Genomic DNA, 15,316 nt, shown 5'->3' with positions numbered 1-15,316 from the left:
TTTGAAGCTGCGGATGGTTTCATCGGGGTTCATCATACTCTTCTCTCTACTTTTTATGTTTGATGTGTCCATAATCTTTTGTTTCTCTCTTTTATTAACACTCAAGATGTAGTTTAACTGGGAGAATTAAGATACTCTCTGGGATTGAGCCATGACTTTCACAGGATAAATATCCACCTACATATGTAACAAGATAATAGGGTTACCTTTCTGTTTTTGAGGGCCTGAATGTGAGAGCCTAATAACTTTCTAGGCCTGAATGTGAGAGCCTAATAACTTTCTAATTTATAAAAGAAATAAAGACCAAAGAAGCACATCTCCCACAAGGCACAAGCATTGATGGCGTGGTTTTATGCAAGCCAAGTAAGCAAAGACAGGCTCCCTCTCACCTCTCTACCAGGGCATACTGCACACACCTCTGAAAACAGGGTTCACAGCAGTGCCCAGAGGTGTGTGTAAACATCCTTAACCCGTCCACAGAACTGGACAGATACTTATGTGTACAACTCTTTCTGAAATGTGAATGCCCAAGAGGCTCAGGTCAAGGAGCCTAACTCTCCTCCTCACCTTTCTATTGTTGGGAAGCTCACAGGGTAAGGAAAAGGCAGGAGGCCAAGCCACGAGATCAGTGCTCACAGTGAAAAGGGCTCAGAACTCTCCAGACGAAAACATGTATCTACCTCATATAATAGGCGTAACCTGGGACTGCCCCCAGTTCCAACTGCCAGAGCTTTCTGTATGTGCTATGCTCTGCATCTGTCTTCCCCATGAGGGTTCAATATGTGTGTATGCCCCCCAACTGAAATTTCTTAATTTCCAGTTTTTCACAGATAAAGGCTTTTACTCAGTCATATAAAAATGTGGCTACCAGCTAGCACACAACTTTCACTGGCTACTTTAGAGACAAAGAGCAACACAGGGAATGACTAATCATTGCACAAGCCCTGCAATAAATGGCTGACGTAATAGGACACAACGTTCTTTGTGAAATCAAGCTCTCCTCTAGGCCGGGTGTGTGCACACGCACGTTCTTAAAAGGCTCAAGCTGTGTTTTTATAGCCCCATTTCACTGTGGCCCAGCACTGCTCAAGATGTGTTTGGCCAGGACACGTTGGTAAGTGTTCTGTAGGAAAACGGTCCCTGGGCCAAATACATTTGGGAAATGCTGCCCTTGCCCCTCCTGGCATTATCTATTACTGTCCCTCTAGACAGGTTCCCTATATACCTCCTAGAGAAGCAATGCTTGGTCCCTTTAAAAATTCCATCTAAATACTCCCTTAGCTTACTATACAAGAAGAAATTCACACTTTACAAACCATACCTGAGGATATTCGTACCATGTAGTACTATACTGCAATAAAGAGGAGCAAACTATGGATACACACAACTATCTGGATGGACTCAATGGCAGTATGCTGAGTGAGAAAATCTCAAAAGGTCACCTATTATATGCTGCCATTCATATAAGGCCCAGGGTTCGCAGGTTTGGATGCCGGGCATGGACCTACACACCGCTTATCAAGCCGTGCTTTGGCAGCATCCCACATAAAACAGAGGAAGATTGGCACAGATGTTAGCTCAGCGACAATCTTCCTCAAGCAAAAAGAGGAAGATTGGTAACAGACGTTAGCTCAAGGCCAATTTTCCTCACCAAAAAGAAAGAAAGAAAGAAAGAAAGAAAATTGCAAAGAACTACATACACTTATACACAAATGAGGGCACATACAACTGGTGAAATGGTAGATTATACTGAGTCAATTTCCTGGTTTTGAGGGTGTACAAGTGGTATGCAAGATGTTACCACTGGGGGAAACTGGACAATAGGTACACAGGACTTCCCTGTACACATTTTGGCAACTGTTTATGAATCTATAACTATTTCGAAATTTTTTTTTAAATTAAAGTTAATAAAAGCACAGAAATAAGTAAACCATACAGGCATGTGCATACACACAGACATACCTGAAAAATTGGAAAACAGTCTTGTATAGGAAGAGAATCTATTTTTGAGCAGCCATTGTTGTGTTTCCTGGATTGTGGCTGAAGGCTGAAGTTTCTATTAACAAAGAAAATGAATATAAATAGAAGAAACTCTTCAAACTTAAAAAAATAATCCAACTCACTGGCATGTTATAAAGAAGAACACTCAAACAGAACACACAAATCCTCCAAGTTTAAAGTCAGCAGCACAGGTCTGACACTCAGCGCCCCAAACAACGACTCAAGCCCTGTCATCAGAGGCTTAAACATGCAGAACTTTGAAAGCATCTGATAGTTTCAGGAAAAAGATACTTACTTCACTAGAGGCCTGTGAAACTCCATCTCCCTGATGATTTGGGGAAGAAGAATTGCTGGAGAGAAGGAAAGCAAGGATGATTATGATACATATATTTTTTTTAAGACCCTAAAGGCTATTAAACTACATAAATTTAAAATAATACTGTGGGACAGAACAATGTAAATTTGCAACAAGAATATTGGTACAACTGGTCAGGGAGTAAATTTGATGATAAGGTTAAGACACAGAAGACAGTTTCTTAATTTGTGCTGCCTCCTTCTCTGTCTGTTCTAGTAAGAAATTCAAGATTTATGAAACACAAGGGTTCTAATTATCTCCAAGAGTGCCAGGAAAATGGAGGATACTGATTCATTTTAGTTAGGAAAAAAATATGAGAAATCAAATAAGATAAACAGTTGAAAATAACTGCAAAAAATCTACTTTAAGAAAATAATGAGCTACAAGAAAGGGTATAATGATCCTAAGCCAAGATAGAAAATGATATCCCTTTAATACATTTATCCGCGATTAAAGAGGGTGGAATTCAAGAGAATAAAAGAAAGAAACTGCACCACTATCCTAGTGGTTTCTAAGGTAAAATGAAAATGAAAAACAATTCCATAGGAATGTGACCACCTTCCTAGTCCTGAGCTCTGACCCTTCTTAGTACTTATAACCTCAATTCCTTAGGTTTATTATTCTGTTTACCAACTGTCTCCACCCACCAGAACTTAAGCTCCTTCACACAGGGATTTGTCTGTCACTTACATATCACAGCACCCATAACAGTGGAGGGCACACAGTGGGCTCTCAGGAAATATCAGGTCAACTAGTGGCTACGTGAATTCACAGCTCCAGTGTAAAATCATAATCATTTGTTAGGCTTATTCAGACCAGACTGACTGTGAAACTAGAAGAGTCCCCCTACATGGCAGCATGCTGGGCTCCTTCTCTCCCCAATGTCTCTGAGTCTATGAGTATTTTTCTACTCTTCAAGCATAGTAACCTAGATGAAAACAAGCTGCCTTCTTAGTCTGTCCATCTCCTCAGGGACAGACCCTGTTATGGTCTGAATGTTTGTGTTCCCTCAAAAATCACTCTCTGAAACCTTGCCCTCAAGGTGCTATATAGCATTAGGAGGTGGGGCCTTTGGGAGGTAATTGGCATTAAATGAGGACATTAAGTGTGGAGCCCCCATGAATAGGATTAGTGGCTTTATAAAAGTCATCAGAGAGTCGGCTTCGTCTGCTCTGCTCTCCACCATGTGAGGACACAAGTCAGCAGTCTCCAACCTAGAAGAGAATGCTCACCAGAACCTGACCCTGCTGGCACCCTGATCTCAGACTTCCAGCCTCCAGAACGGTGAGAATAAATTTCTGTTGTTTATAAGCTACCCAGTCTGTGGTATTTTGTTATAGCAGCCCAAGCAGACTAAGACCGACCCTGTCAGCAGGACCAGAGTAGAAACAAGATGTGACCTACGCCACATTAGTTCTTCAGCAAAGCCCGGGGACAGAAAGCTCTGCAGTGGCACCACGGCAGCCTCTTTGGACGCCTGAGACGCCTCTCCTGCTGCTGCCTGGAGCTCATGAGATTCTCAGTTGCCACTCAGGGCCAGATAATAGATAAACAAAGTCCACCATTCCCATTTCTAAAACCACAGTAAATCTTTAGAAACTGAAAGCCGTTCAAGTTTAAAGACTTAATTTTTAAAAAATAGGGTCTCTGTTGGGAGGGAGAAGAAACAGGGCAGAAAATAACTCTGATATGGTGAGCATTAAAGACAAATGCACTTTATAATAAATGCAATCTAACATATTCAAGTCTCGGTATCACCGTAATAACTCCCTGTCCTCTATTCATGAACCTCATTAATGCTGTGTTCATCTCACAAAGACTATATCTTGAAAATGCCCCCTCTTCTACCATTTCCGTAGTTGTGAATGTGTGAAAAATAAGGGGCTAGGAAAGGCTGGTGGGTGAACAAAAGATAACTTTCCTCTGAAAATGAGGTACAGGCTACTTCCTATCACTATATACTTTAGATAGTAAAAAAAAAAAACAAAAAGGGGGGGTGGGTGCTGAAAATTGAGAGAAACGGAAAGAAAGGAGCATGAGCATGAATCCGCCTCGGGCACACAATTACACACACCAGATACCTGTCTGGGACACTGCAAGTGCTCTGCTGTGGAGAGGTGAAAGTGGGCGCTGTGGAAGGACTGCTATTCACATAGGCTGTGGGGGTATCGGGCCACGGAGAACACTAAGGATAGAAACAAAAATAAATTAATGATATGCTTATAAAGTAGGTGGAAGAAATACTCTTGTAATTCACTCTCTAGTCTGGCCAAAAGCAAGATTAAAACACAAGACACCTGACACTCATCAAGCAACCTCACAGAAACATATCAAATCTTCTGTGCGGCAAGGAAAAATTTTACCTGCTGTATGCGTCTAGATACTGATTAATCTTAGGGAAGACCTGAAGTGATGATAGCAGCAAAAGTTTATAAAGGCATCTTAAATATATACTTATGTACAGTTTGCTTTCGAGAACTTTCACCTCCCTCTTTCTCAATTCCCCAACAGGTGCCTATCAAGGTTTAAGAACAGCAGAGGCAAGAAAGGATTCATAAGCAACATATGACACGGCAGGGTGACCAGGACAGTGGCTGTGTCCTACCTAGCGCTCCTTTTGCCCTTTTCCCCAAGGAGCAGCCTCACCAGTCTCTATTTGCTTCCTTGATTGCTCTGAGCTTCCCAAGTAAGATGAGACAGACCTAGCATCAAAATACATCAACTGTGTATGGTACTGCCCATACCTATCTACATGTTTATTATTTTATATTTCCTGGAAGGCACTTGGTGAACTTAAAATATTTTTCAGCCCTCGGCACAATTCTGACCAAAAATAGAGCAAAGATACAAAGACACATTGACTGTAAATTAGGAGAGCTGAAAAACCTGCTGAGCAGGCTAGGGTGGTCTCAAGGAGATGTCTTCAAACGGAGGTATGGAGGGACTCCATACCACTCCACAGGTATTCTTTCTAAAACAAATCTGCCTCAGAAAGCCCTCGGTTTCAAGAGTTCCCCTTCATAATCAATCTTCTTCCATTTTACGCAAAAAAGACATCGTATCTCCCCATGGCCATGGGGTAGAAGGCTCTGCCAGAAACTAAGAAAAGGCCACTCAAAGTTATCAGGATAGATACTAAGAAAGTACCTGACTCTCAAAACACTCTTCTGTACGTCAGGTGGTTTCAATTCTTTGCCTTCAAAAAACTTCAGGAGGACCTATTGTCAGCTGACACGTAAGTGAAATAATCTCCTAGATCATACAAAAATAGATCACTGGGATTTGGGGCAGATAACTCAAAAGGAGTTCCAAGACCTGAATGAGACTGCTGAAAGAAAAGTAAATGTCTCTAACCAAAGTTTCTCTTATCTATAAAAAAAACCTGGAATTTAACTATGTTCTGTTCTGTCTCATCATTCAAGATGCATTTCCAATAACATTTCTGTTTTTATATTTAACAATTATTCATCAAAATTTGTAGGATTTGTTGTTTTATAAGTGGTACCAATAATGATGTTTTAAATTTCTCAACTGACGTAGAATTATGGTCAAAGGAAATTTTAAAATGAAATTTCAATTAATATAAGTTCATTGTAAAGAAGTAATTAGGGTGATCATTAAAAGGTTTTCAGGCATAAAAGTATGTCATATTAGCATAAAATTGTTTAAGGGGAATGGAAGAGAAAACGAGATCAAGAAGGAAGAGCACAGTAAAATTCGGACTTCACTAAAGAGCTTTATCTCGGACTTTTTACATGAATGATGGTGGGTGTCACCACTGCCAGGGCATTTAGATTCCACAGGATACACTTCAAAAAGTAATGTAATAGTTTTATCTTAAATTGTAAATATAAATATTCACTATGCCAGAAAATTGTCTCCTTTGCATCTATTTAAATTTATATGAAAACTTTCAGATGTCAACCTAAAAATGTGTAAGGGAGGATATTCTTTTTCAAAATTCTTTTGAGTGTAAGTGTCAAGACCACTTCTTGTGTGAAGGAGCTGAGACTGAAGCACCCTGAGGGCAGAAACCAAATCTCTCCAATGGTTACACGAGCTTAAAACAACATGTCTGACACCTGTAAGAAGCATGAATACAAAGAACATAAAACAGAAATCCCAGAATCTTAACATTGTTTACAACTACCCATTATGTATCCCCTCAAAAATGGGGAAAATGACTGCAGACTTATTGCTTCAACTACTGTCAACTTTCAAAAAAGAAATCTAATCTGGCTGGATAGCACTGCTAAACTTATTGCATGGCATACCGATTTCACTATAAATGACATTTTATACAACAATACTCATTCTTTTTAAAGTAGGGTCTTTGTTTTCTTTCTATCTTAAAAAGTAGTATGTCCTCAGCATATGCAGTTTGAGGAACCCAAGACACAGTGAGCCAATTGATAATAACTTACAGGTGTCACATGCTCACGGTCATCTCTACTACCTGGAAGATTTTCCTGTTACACCGTCCTCCCCAGATACAAAATATTACAACGTAACATAACACACAAATCTAAATAGTAAAAACCTTTTAAAATTAAGTCTCTTGGGGCCGGCCTGGTGGCGCAGCGGTTAAGTTCGCACATTCTGCTTCTCAGCGGCCCGGGGTTTGCTGGTTCGGATCCCGGGTGCAGACATGGCACCACTTGGCAAAAGCCATGCTGTGGTAGGCGTCCCACGTATAAAGTAGAGGAAGGTGGGCACGGATGTTAGCTCAGGGCCAGGCTTCCTCAGAAAAAAGAGGAGGATTGGCAGTAGTTAGCTCAGGGCTAATCTTCCTCCAAAAAAAAAATTTAATTAAATTAAGTCTCCCCAAATTTCTTTGGTAATTACTGCCAGCTGTTTGAGGAAATGAAGCCATCAAAAAGCTTCAAGTTATAACGGCAGACTAAAAGGCAGAGACATCAAATTTACTGAAACTCCATAAACACACCTATTTTACTATTACATCTAGATGCATTTAGCAGTAGAAAAGGGCTGTTAATAGTCGACATCTAAAACTTGCCCAATAAATATCAGACTCAATTCACCAAACACTAAAAACCAGCGTTCAGTGAAAACCGGTCCTGTTGGGAGGCCTCTACTTTTAGAAAATAATGGATTCCAAGTTCTTAAATGGCCAGGTTGAAGGAAACACCAAGACCTGCCTGCCTGTGTTTTACAGGTTTCTCTTGCTGTCTCAACCCAGGAGGATAAAAAAGGCATAGCTGGGAATATTTTCAGTGTTTCTTCTACCTTGTCACTCTTGCCTGTCTTTAGAAGCAAGCAGTGGCAAGGTGCCTACGTTTCTGAAGACAATCTGTTAATTCATTAAGGTTTAGCAATACCTGGCCTGGACTCGTACGGTCATGGTTTTGGTATACAGTGAACAAAGTCCCTCCCCTCGTAGGTTAGAAAACAATGACCCCTCTTACACTGCAGAAATTGGCAGTCCTGATTTGACCCAATAAAAAAGAGCTCAGGAGCACACGAAGGGTTTTGCTGTGCAGCAGCTCTTAGGAACCAAGAGTACTGCCTCTATTCAGTGTGGGACCATTTCACACAGCACCTTTGAACTTGAACAGGTAAGTCTGGACATCCCTTTCTACTGAAAGCCAATTGTAACTATCCAAGAACGATAAGAAATGCTGGCCTTCCTTCGTAGGCACTTGAAGAAATACATAAAATGCTGCGGACTTTATTTTTTAAGGGATTAATCTGTACCTTGCTTTTTTAAAACAGGTTTCCAAGAGGAGCTCTAACCACCCCCAGAAGTATCTTAACCAAACCAAATGCAGCCCGGGGCAGCAAACAAGCACACTAGGAAGATGTGAAATCCCAGGCCAGTGAACTGCTGATGTTTTGCATACTTTAGACTTAAGAATCATTAATAATTTACCAACATTTCTACCATCTTCAGAGTAGCTTTGGGCTGTAACAGATTTATGAATTATCAGAACTCGCTCCTTTTAATTAGTTGGTTAACAAGAGAAGAAAAGTGATTTATCAGTCTCCCCAAAAAAGTTTACTAAGAACCATTTGCGAGTCTTCAGCTGGGAAATCAGAAGAGAAATAAAAACATAAAATTGAGGGGCAGGCATTTTGGGGAAGGAGTATACAGTTGTTCCATACAACCTTGATTTCAGTCCAAAAAGCCCAGTTAAAGAAAATGCAACATGTGTGCTCCCCATTCACTCAGATGAGTATCTTTTCAGTTTTATGCATAAAGAAGCATTAACAATATTTTCAATCAATGCTTTAATTTGGAAATGAGGTTCCTGTGATAGTACTTCTGAGTTTCACAGTCTACAGATAATTACAGATACATGTATAAGAGTGAAAATTCCATTTCTGTCACCTTGATAGGACAAACACTTCAATGACGAATAGAGTAGCCATTAATACATATGATGACAGTTATTTAAAAAAAATTATTTAATGCTCTGTCTTTACATTTACCGCAGGTATATAGCTGATCTAAGTCTATATAACAGGATCATCCTTTGTGGATTGTTAGATGAAAAGTTGTGTCATAAAATAAAGATTTGCTAAACCTAGGCTGACAAAGCTCATATTCAACCAAAAACCCCGTTAAGTGCAGGTTGGGGGAACCAGGTGAGAGTGTAGCAAGCTGCACTATTCTGGCCTGAAGCATAAGGTCACAATGCAGGTGCCAAGAGGAAACACTAACACCGTCAAAGATTTTCTTCCTACTAGTGCTGCCAAACAGGCTTTTAAAAGCACAGACAGACACACATTCTTATACTACATGCAGGGAAGTGTGACACAAAGTATACTGCATACGTTAATGTCATGCTTGCTGCCATCATTTCTTGAAATAGCCATGAAATTTTCTTATCAGTTATACACATGAGAAAGCAAAACCTTTTTTAATTACACAAAAATGATAATTATTTTACTAAAGAAAGTATTTCAATTAATTTCAGTGCTCGTGAAGGAAGTGTGTGTACGAAGGAGGGAGAGGGAGGGAGGAAGGGAAGGAGACAGAGAGGGAACATATTTCTCAGTGTCGTTTTTCCCTCCAAAACCACCCAATATGGTCAACTTTGTTTTAAAGTGTTAGATTTAGGAAATTTTCCTCAGTGAGGAACAAACAGAAAGCAGGAAGTCTAAACAAAAGCAAATTAAATCAAGACAAGGACATCCGAAACAAATTTGGCTTTACTTTTCGGTGGAAGTTGGTCCTATATCTAACACTGCACAAGGTTTCTTGCACAATGAAAAGAGAAGCAGAAGTCCCTTACACTGCCTCGCTTTGCCAGAGAATCACCGTAGTCTGCTGGCAAAGTCCGCTTGCTGGACTTTTTCTGCTCATGTTCAACTGCATCTTCAATTATAGGCTCAAGCCTCATCTGGACAAACACCAAAGATTGGGATCAATGTCTTTTCATTATACAAAGAAAGATCTAATACCCTGCTTTACGTCTCTGCAGTCCACTTAAACAAATGCATGACTAGCAGGATTCAAAATTAAAGAAAATGCAAAACCCCAGCAGTGACAAAAATAGGACATTCTAGGCCCCGACTTAATCTCTTGCCAACTTCAAGGTTTTTAAGGTCTTTTTCTGAGACCTGATTGGGATTTCAGCATCTTCATTCAAGATCCCACCCAGGAAACCATTAAAATCCCCAAATTTAAATAAAATATTTTCCCCACAAATTTCACAAAGAACATTGTCTACCACCCAATCTTCCCCAACCCCTTTGTAGCAAAACTCATCCTTAGAGATACTGCTAATATGCAAACCTCTGCTTCTCTTCAGAAGCCGACATGCCGCTCTGCATTACCTCTGTGAGGATCGTGGTATCATAGGACGGCTGATACTTTTCTTTTTCGTGAGCAGTTCTCTTCTCCATCTTCTCTCGGTCAGTTTTTTGTTTCCTGTCTGCACCTTTAGGCTTAAAAACAAAGTAGATTATTTCATCCATCAGGCTTCAGACAGACAACTTTATAAGCAAGACTGGGCCTTAATTACTAAAAGCCCGGTTTCCATCATTTACCTTAAAAACCTTGATTTGGCAGCTAGCTGAGTGTAGATGATCTGTATATTCTCCATTTTCATTCTGCTTAAAAGTGTCAACCTGGATCCTAAAAGGCACTCCCTTTTCACCTCCGTGCTTCCGTGGAGTAAACTCTGTGCTGATGCAGTGTACCTAGAAAACAAGTCAAGCTGAAATGGATTCAAAGTACCGCCCAGTGATTACCCTTCTACTTTGTTCCCTCTCAGATGTCCTGCTAGAGCTATAAAATTCAAGATCCTCTAAAACAAACTCCTACATATCAGCCAGATATCTGTCGTGAATTTCTCTGATTGTTTTGATATATGGCTTTCTTTTCACAAATCCAACTGAGCCTTTCTGAACATTTTGGGAATGAGCTCTTCCCCATCCAGTGCCTCTCCTCTAATTCAGGACTTGCTCCGAATACAGGGACAACAGTCCAGTCGTTTCCTGCGTCCTCCCCCTACCTCCACTCCGGACCTTGTGCTGCTCTCAGACCCAGCTCCTAAGCTGTGAACGTGGCTCAATCCACAGCAGTCCTCACCTCATCATTCTGAGCTTCCACTGTGTGCCCTCTGCCGCCATCACCCCAGTTCTAGCCAGTCAATCACCTTATTGTTGGTCCCACATACGTCAACTTGTGATGCTTTGCCCACTACTCATCCTACCTGTATCCATCTAAACTCTTCTGTCAACCCTTCAAAGTTCACTGAGGATCCTGAGGACAATACTCATCTTCCACCACTTCTGCCCCCTCTCCCAATACCACTACAGTGACAGCTTTAGGGTACCGCACAGGGTTAGCAACAAGACTTTGGTAATTTGTAAACTGCTACACAGTTCCTCTAATGGCTCAAGGTTAAAACTGATCTCTGCAGTATGACTGTGCACAACCTGAGACGTAAGGCTGACATTTACATTGCTTTCATTCTAGTCATTTCATATATGACTAGTTACCCTGTTAGACAAACACTATGAAAAAATATTCAACCAATATGAACCATGTCCCTAGGGATTATGCGTGGATGGGGCATGATATTTGGGAGACCACAAAAATGCAAAACACTAAAGATTCTTTACAATTCACACAAACCAGAGGCAACTTAGGCTGGTCAACAATTAAGTAGTTTTCCTTTTCTACATAAAGATGACCTACTCAGTAGTTTTAATTCTATCACTTACAAATTTGAACATACTGGGTATTAGAATTACTGCTGATTTTATTTTACATATAATAATATTATATTTTTGTTTTTAAAAAACTCATCTCTTAGAGACACAAACTGAATATTTATGGGTGAAATGAAATGCTTGGGAGTTGCTTTAAAATATTCTATCAATAAGTTAAAAAGGGAAAACTACTACTAACTGTTGAAGGCAGGTGACGGGTACACAGAGGAGTCATTATTGTTATTCTCTTACTTTTGTGGGGGTTTGAAAATTTCCATATAAGAATGTTTTTAAATAATGCTTAGAGAATCTTAAAACCGTACACTTTTTCAAACAATCCATTTAAATGGCTTTTGTTCAAGAAAAATGCATCTTATGAAAAATGGAAGACTTGATTATTGTTATTACCAATGGTAAAAGTAATGCTTGAATAATGCTTTACATATCAGATTTCCTTTATATTTGTTAGTCTATAAATCACGGATTTAGTAGATTAACTCCAATTTAACAGTGTATATATTTTTTAAAAAGACATTACAAGACAGCTCACAAATAAGCATTTAAAGAAAAAGATATTGTGCATCACAAAAGATATTGTGCATCAAGAATGTAGTCTCATCCAAGGCCTTCTAAATAACTAAGCTAGTACGCTTCTAATAACGTAAAAATCCAAACCTGAATGAAAGCAGATGTGCGTTTTGCAGGGTCCCAAAGAAATTCAACCGCATTTAACTGGCTTGGATTTGTCCTTGTGTCAATTATTCCCACAGACATTGGAATATCTATATTTTAAAAAGAAGTTACATAGAAACTCATCCACTATAATTAAAAAGTTTACAACTTACTATAATTATGTTCTAATGAAATTATGATAGCTCCATGCTGAATTTTGTTCTCCAATGTTCTCCACAGTCAACCACTTCAACATCAAAACCCACCTAATGCATGTCATACTTTGTCCCACCATGGTTTCTATTTCATTTTACTAAGAATATGATAGATGGTGCCAATTGAGAATTAAATAAATGGTTTCAAACTCATAAAGTTCCTGGCTCGTTCTTTTAGCACCAAAAAAATGACTTTTTAACTATAAAACAACTCAAGGCACACAGGATCTGCTAACACCACAACTTTCTCCACAGTCACATGTTGTGCCAACATATTAACAGGCACAGCTAACCAACCGCCGTCCTCTCTCCACGCTCTTCTGATGGCCACTTGTACCTAAATCGAGAAGTCTGTCTCCTGGGCGATTCCACTTCCAACCTTCAAGTTGCTGATGCTCTGTATACTGTAGCCGTCTGTCATGGAATACAACTCTTATGATGCTCTATGGAATAAGTGGGGAAAACAAGTACTTTTAAACTGCTGCAGCTAAAATGCAAAAGCATCTTCACTTCTTATGAATTAACCTCTAATAGAAGAGTACAAAAACTAACTCTGCTTTAACATTTTGTAAGTGAACTGTTTTGCTCTTGGATACCTGGATTATGGGTACAATTATTTGGTGCAAAGAATTATAACTCAAAAATAAAAAGCATGAATAAAATGGTTTAGTAAAATTTTTATTTAAAAATTTGATATTGCAGCTCAAAATTAAGGTACATGCCCATAAAATTAGTGAGCAAGAATTACTTTTCTATGAAGAAACCATCAGATGCACAGAGGAATTACTAAAATTAAAAGGTAGTAAAACCCAGAGAAACAGAGAAACCCAGGTATAATGGTAAAACTATTAATTTAAAATAGTAGTTAATAATCGAGTTTCTTTAGAAAGACAGTCAAGGGAGGGGATCTGCCCGCCCGTCGAAAAGGAGAACCTATATGCAAAATTCATTCTCAACTATTTAACCTGCAAGTTAGGGTATCTAAGAAACAAAAGAAAAACCCCACAGGTCACCTTTATCCAGACACTCAGGTCCCTAGGGAAGGCTGTAACTCTACAAACTCCAGGCCAATTCTCTGCTCTCCAACCATCCCCTCCTTTCCCTCCCACAGGTTTGGGGTGCCAACTACTGTTTCATTCCAGGAACAGATAACAGGTCATCAAAATCCATTCAGCTACCAGATTTGCACTAATGAGTGTGTCTGACACATTTACAAATAAGCATTTCTCAGACTATGATGCAATAAGATAATCCTATTTCCAGTAGACTCTCTGCTGATTTGGACAGGAAATAATTTGTTAGCAATACACATAAATACTACTTTAGTGCTCCTGCCTTTCCCACCCCCCAAATACTGTCCTAAACATAGCTGTAATTATTTTGAAGGGAACCATTTACAAGTAGCAATATTTTAATTTGAAATAGTTAAAAAGGCCAAGTCAGTGGTTAGGACTGATGTGTAAGTCTATAAAGGCCCTGTGGCCACTCCAATCCATGCCCATCTTCCCCACCTGCACCCACGTCTGCAGAGCCTCCCTGGGCAGTTCTCCAGCACCCATTTCACACCACCGCCTGCTGGCAGCAAAGCCCTCACAGTGATGGGGCATGGGCTGTTGGTGGCCCCTGGTTCACGGTCGCCAGCAGGTCGATCTCTCAGAAGGAGGTACAGCACAGAAAATGTCATAATTTTGATTCTTCCATATTTAGTAAGAACCAGATTAAATCCACAAATTCAGATGAAAACAGATAATAGATTTAAGAGCCTTACTAAACCCCATTCTAGAAGGCCAGACTAAGAGAGTACAGTAAAGAATATGAAAGGAGCACCATAGTTAAGAAATTGCAAGATTTAAACAAAACTTCTTAAATTTGGAAAGGAAAAAGTCATTGTGTGGACATTCTGACTAAAAGGAGACCGAACACACCTGGAAAACCAGCAATGGATAAAGGGGCCCTAACAATAAGAGAAAGAACAAGCAGAGCAACCACATCGCTGAGTATGTTAAGCACACTGAAGAAGCTCCAAAGCACCTTTACTAACCCAGCATTTGATGCCCAAGACTCCCTCACAGTAGTAAAGCCAAAGATCGTGGGGCTAGGAAATTAAACTCTCAATGGCTATAGAATAGTTTAGGGATCCTCTAGCTGAAGAAGGATATGATTTTTAAGGAATTCATCCTGTCGTCTTTGGCAGTAGCAGACTGTAGCTCTGAATCCCAGGCAAGCTCTCAGGATATGACTGGATGTATTCCGGCACACCCACCAAAAATCAGACATGTTGCTTACCAAGTGGAAGATGAAACTGACTGAAGACCTTTTAAAAATTAGCCCTTTCCAATCTATAAGCTAACTGTTCAGGGATACTGATGCTTTCAAAATAACTACCTTTGTCTAGGTACAACATGCTAGTGTTATGTCAGCAAAACACCCACTTTGGACTTACAGCCGCCTGGTTTCTCTGTGTCAACAATTCATTATCTCATGATGAAGGGTCATTTTTACCTTAATTTTCTTAACTTGCACTAATTTTGTATATTAAATGTTTTAACTTGGAAATAAATGCAAGGAAGGTGAACTTAAAACAGTCAAGCAACAACTTGATTAACCCTGCCATTCCAAGTTAATCTGACAGGTATTTTAACTAGCTTGCCAAAAGTATTTTAAACATTAAGTCTCACCTATCGGACTGGTTATTTCTAAATCTTACCACCTATTCAGGGAACTGCCCGTGAAAGCCAGCTTGTCTTCATCGATAAATGACAAACTGCTTCAGAATGACTTTCTTCAATGCTTTGATGGAAACTTAATTTTGGCATTTGATCTAGATACCAAAATTTGTTATATTTTCGTCAGAATACTGAAGAGTCATCAATGATGAACTGAGTTAAAA

General features: G+C 39.6%; 2 protein-coding genes across 10 annotated transcripts in view; one reads left to right on the top strand and one right to left on the bottom strand.

Annotated features, from left to right (window-relative positions):
• The window catches only part of FBXL2 (F-box and leucine rich repeat protein 2), a 126,501-nt gene extending 113,918 nt beyond the window's left edge, over positions 1–12,583 (top strand). For 2 of the 4 annotated variants that reach the window (XR_002800726.2, XR_011426984.1), the window contains one exon: positions 8,090–12,583. The gene's annotated coding sequence lies outside the window, so the exon portion shown is untranslated. The remainder of the gene's footprint in view (positions 1–8,089) is intronic. The other 2 variants (XR_011426983.1, XR_011426988.1) reach the window with 1 other exon arrangement.
• The window catches only part of UBP1 (upstream binding protein 1), a 53,178-nt gene that overhangs the window by 9,096 nt on the left and 28,766 nt on the right, over positions 1–15,316 (bottom strand). For 4 of the 6 annotated variants that reach the window (XR_011426978.1, XR_011426980.1, XR_011426979.1 and 1 more), the window contains 8 exons: positions 12,764–12,869; positions 12,215–12,321; positions 10,370–10,522; positions 10,157–10,267; positions 9,613–9,720; positions 4,438–4,541; positions 2,297–2,351; positions 1,963–2,056 (listed from right to left, as the gene is read on the bottom strand). Coding sequence is in view for 3 of the 6 variants with exons in the window: in XM_023620780.2 (XP_023476548.1) it covers positions 1,963–2,056; positions 2,297–2,351; positions 4,438–4,541; positions 9,613–9,720; positions 10,157–10,267; positions 10,370–10,522; positions 12,215–12,321; positions 12,764–12,869 (838 nt within the window). In the remaining 3 variants the exon portion in view is untranslated. The remainder of the gene's footprint in view (positions 1–1,962; positions 2,057–2,296; positions 2,352–4,437; positions 4,542–9,612; positions 9,721–10,156; positions 10,268–10,369; positions 10,523–12,214; positions 12,322–12,763; positions 12,870–15,316) is intronic. The other 2 variants (XM_070238052.1, XM_005600853.4) reach the window with 1 other exon arrangement.

This window comes from Equus caballus, chromosome 16 (genome assembly GCF_041296265.1).
Source record: "Equus caballus isolate H_3958 breed thoroughbred chromosome 16, TB-T2T, whole genome shotgun sequence".
NCBI lineage: Eukaryota > Metazoa > Chordata > Mammalia > Perissodactyla > Equidae > Equus > Equus caballus.
Note: the sequence above shows the minus strand (reverse complement) of the source record. Positions and strands in the feature narration are given on the sequence as shown.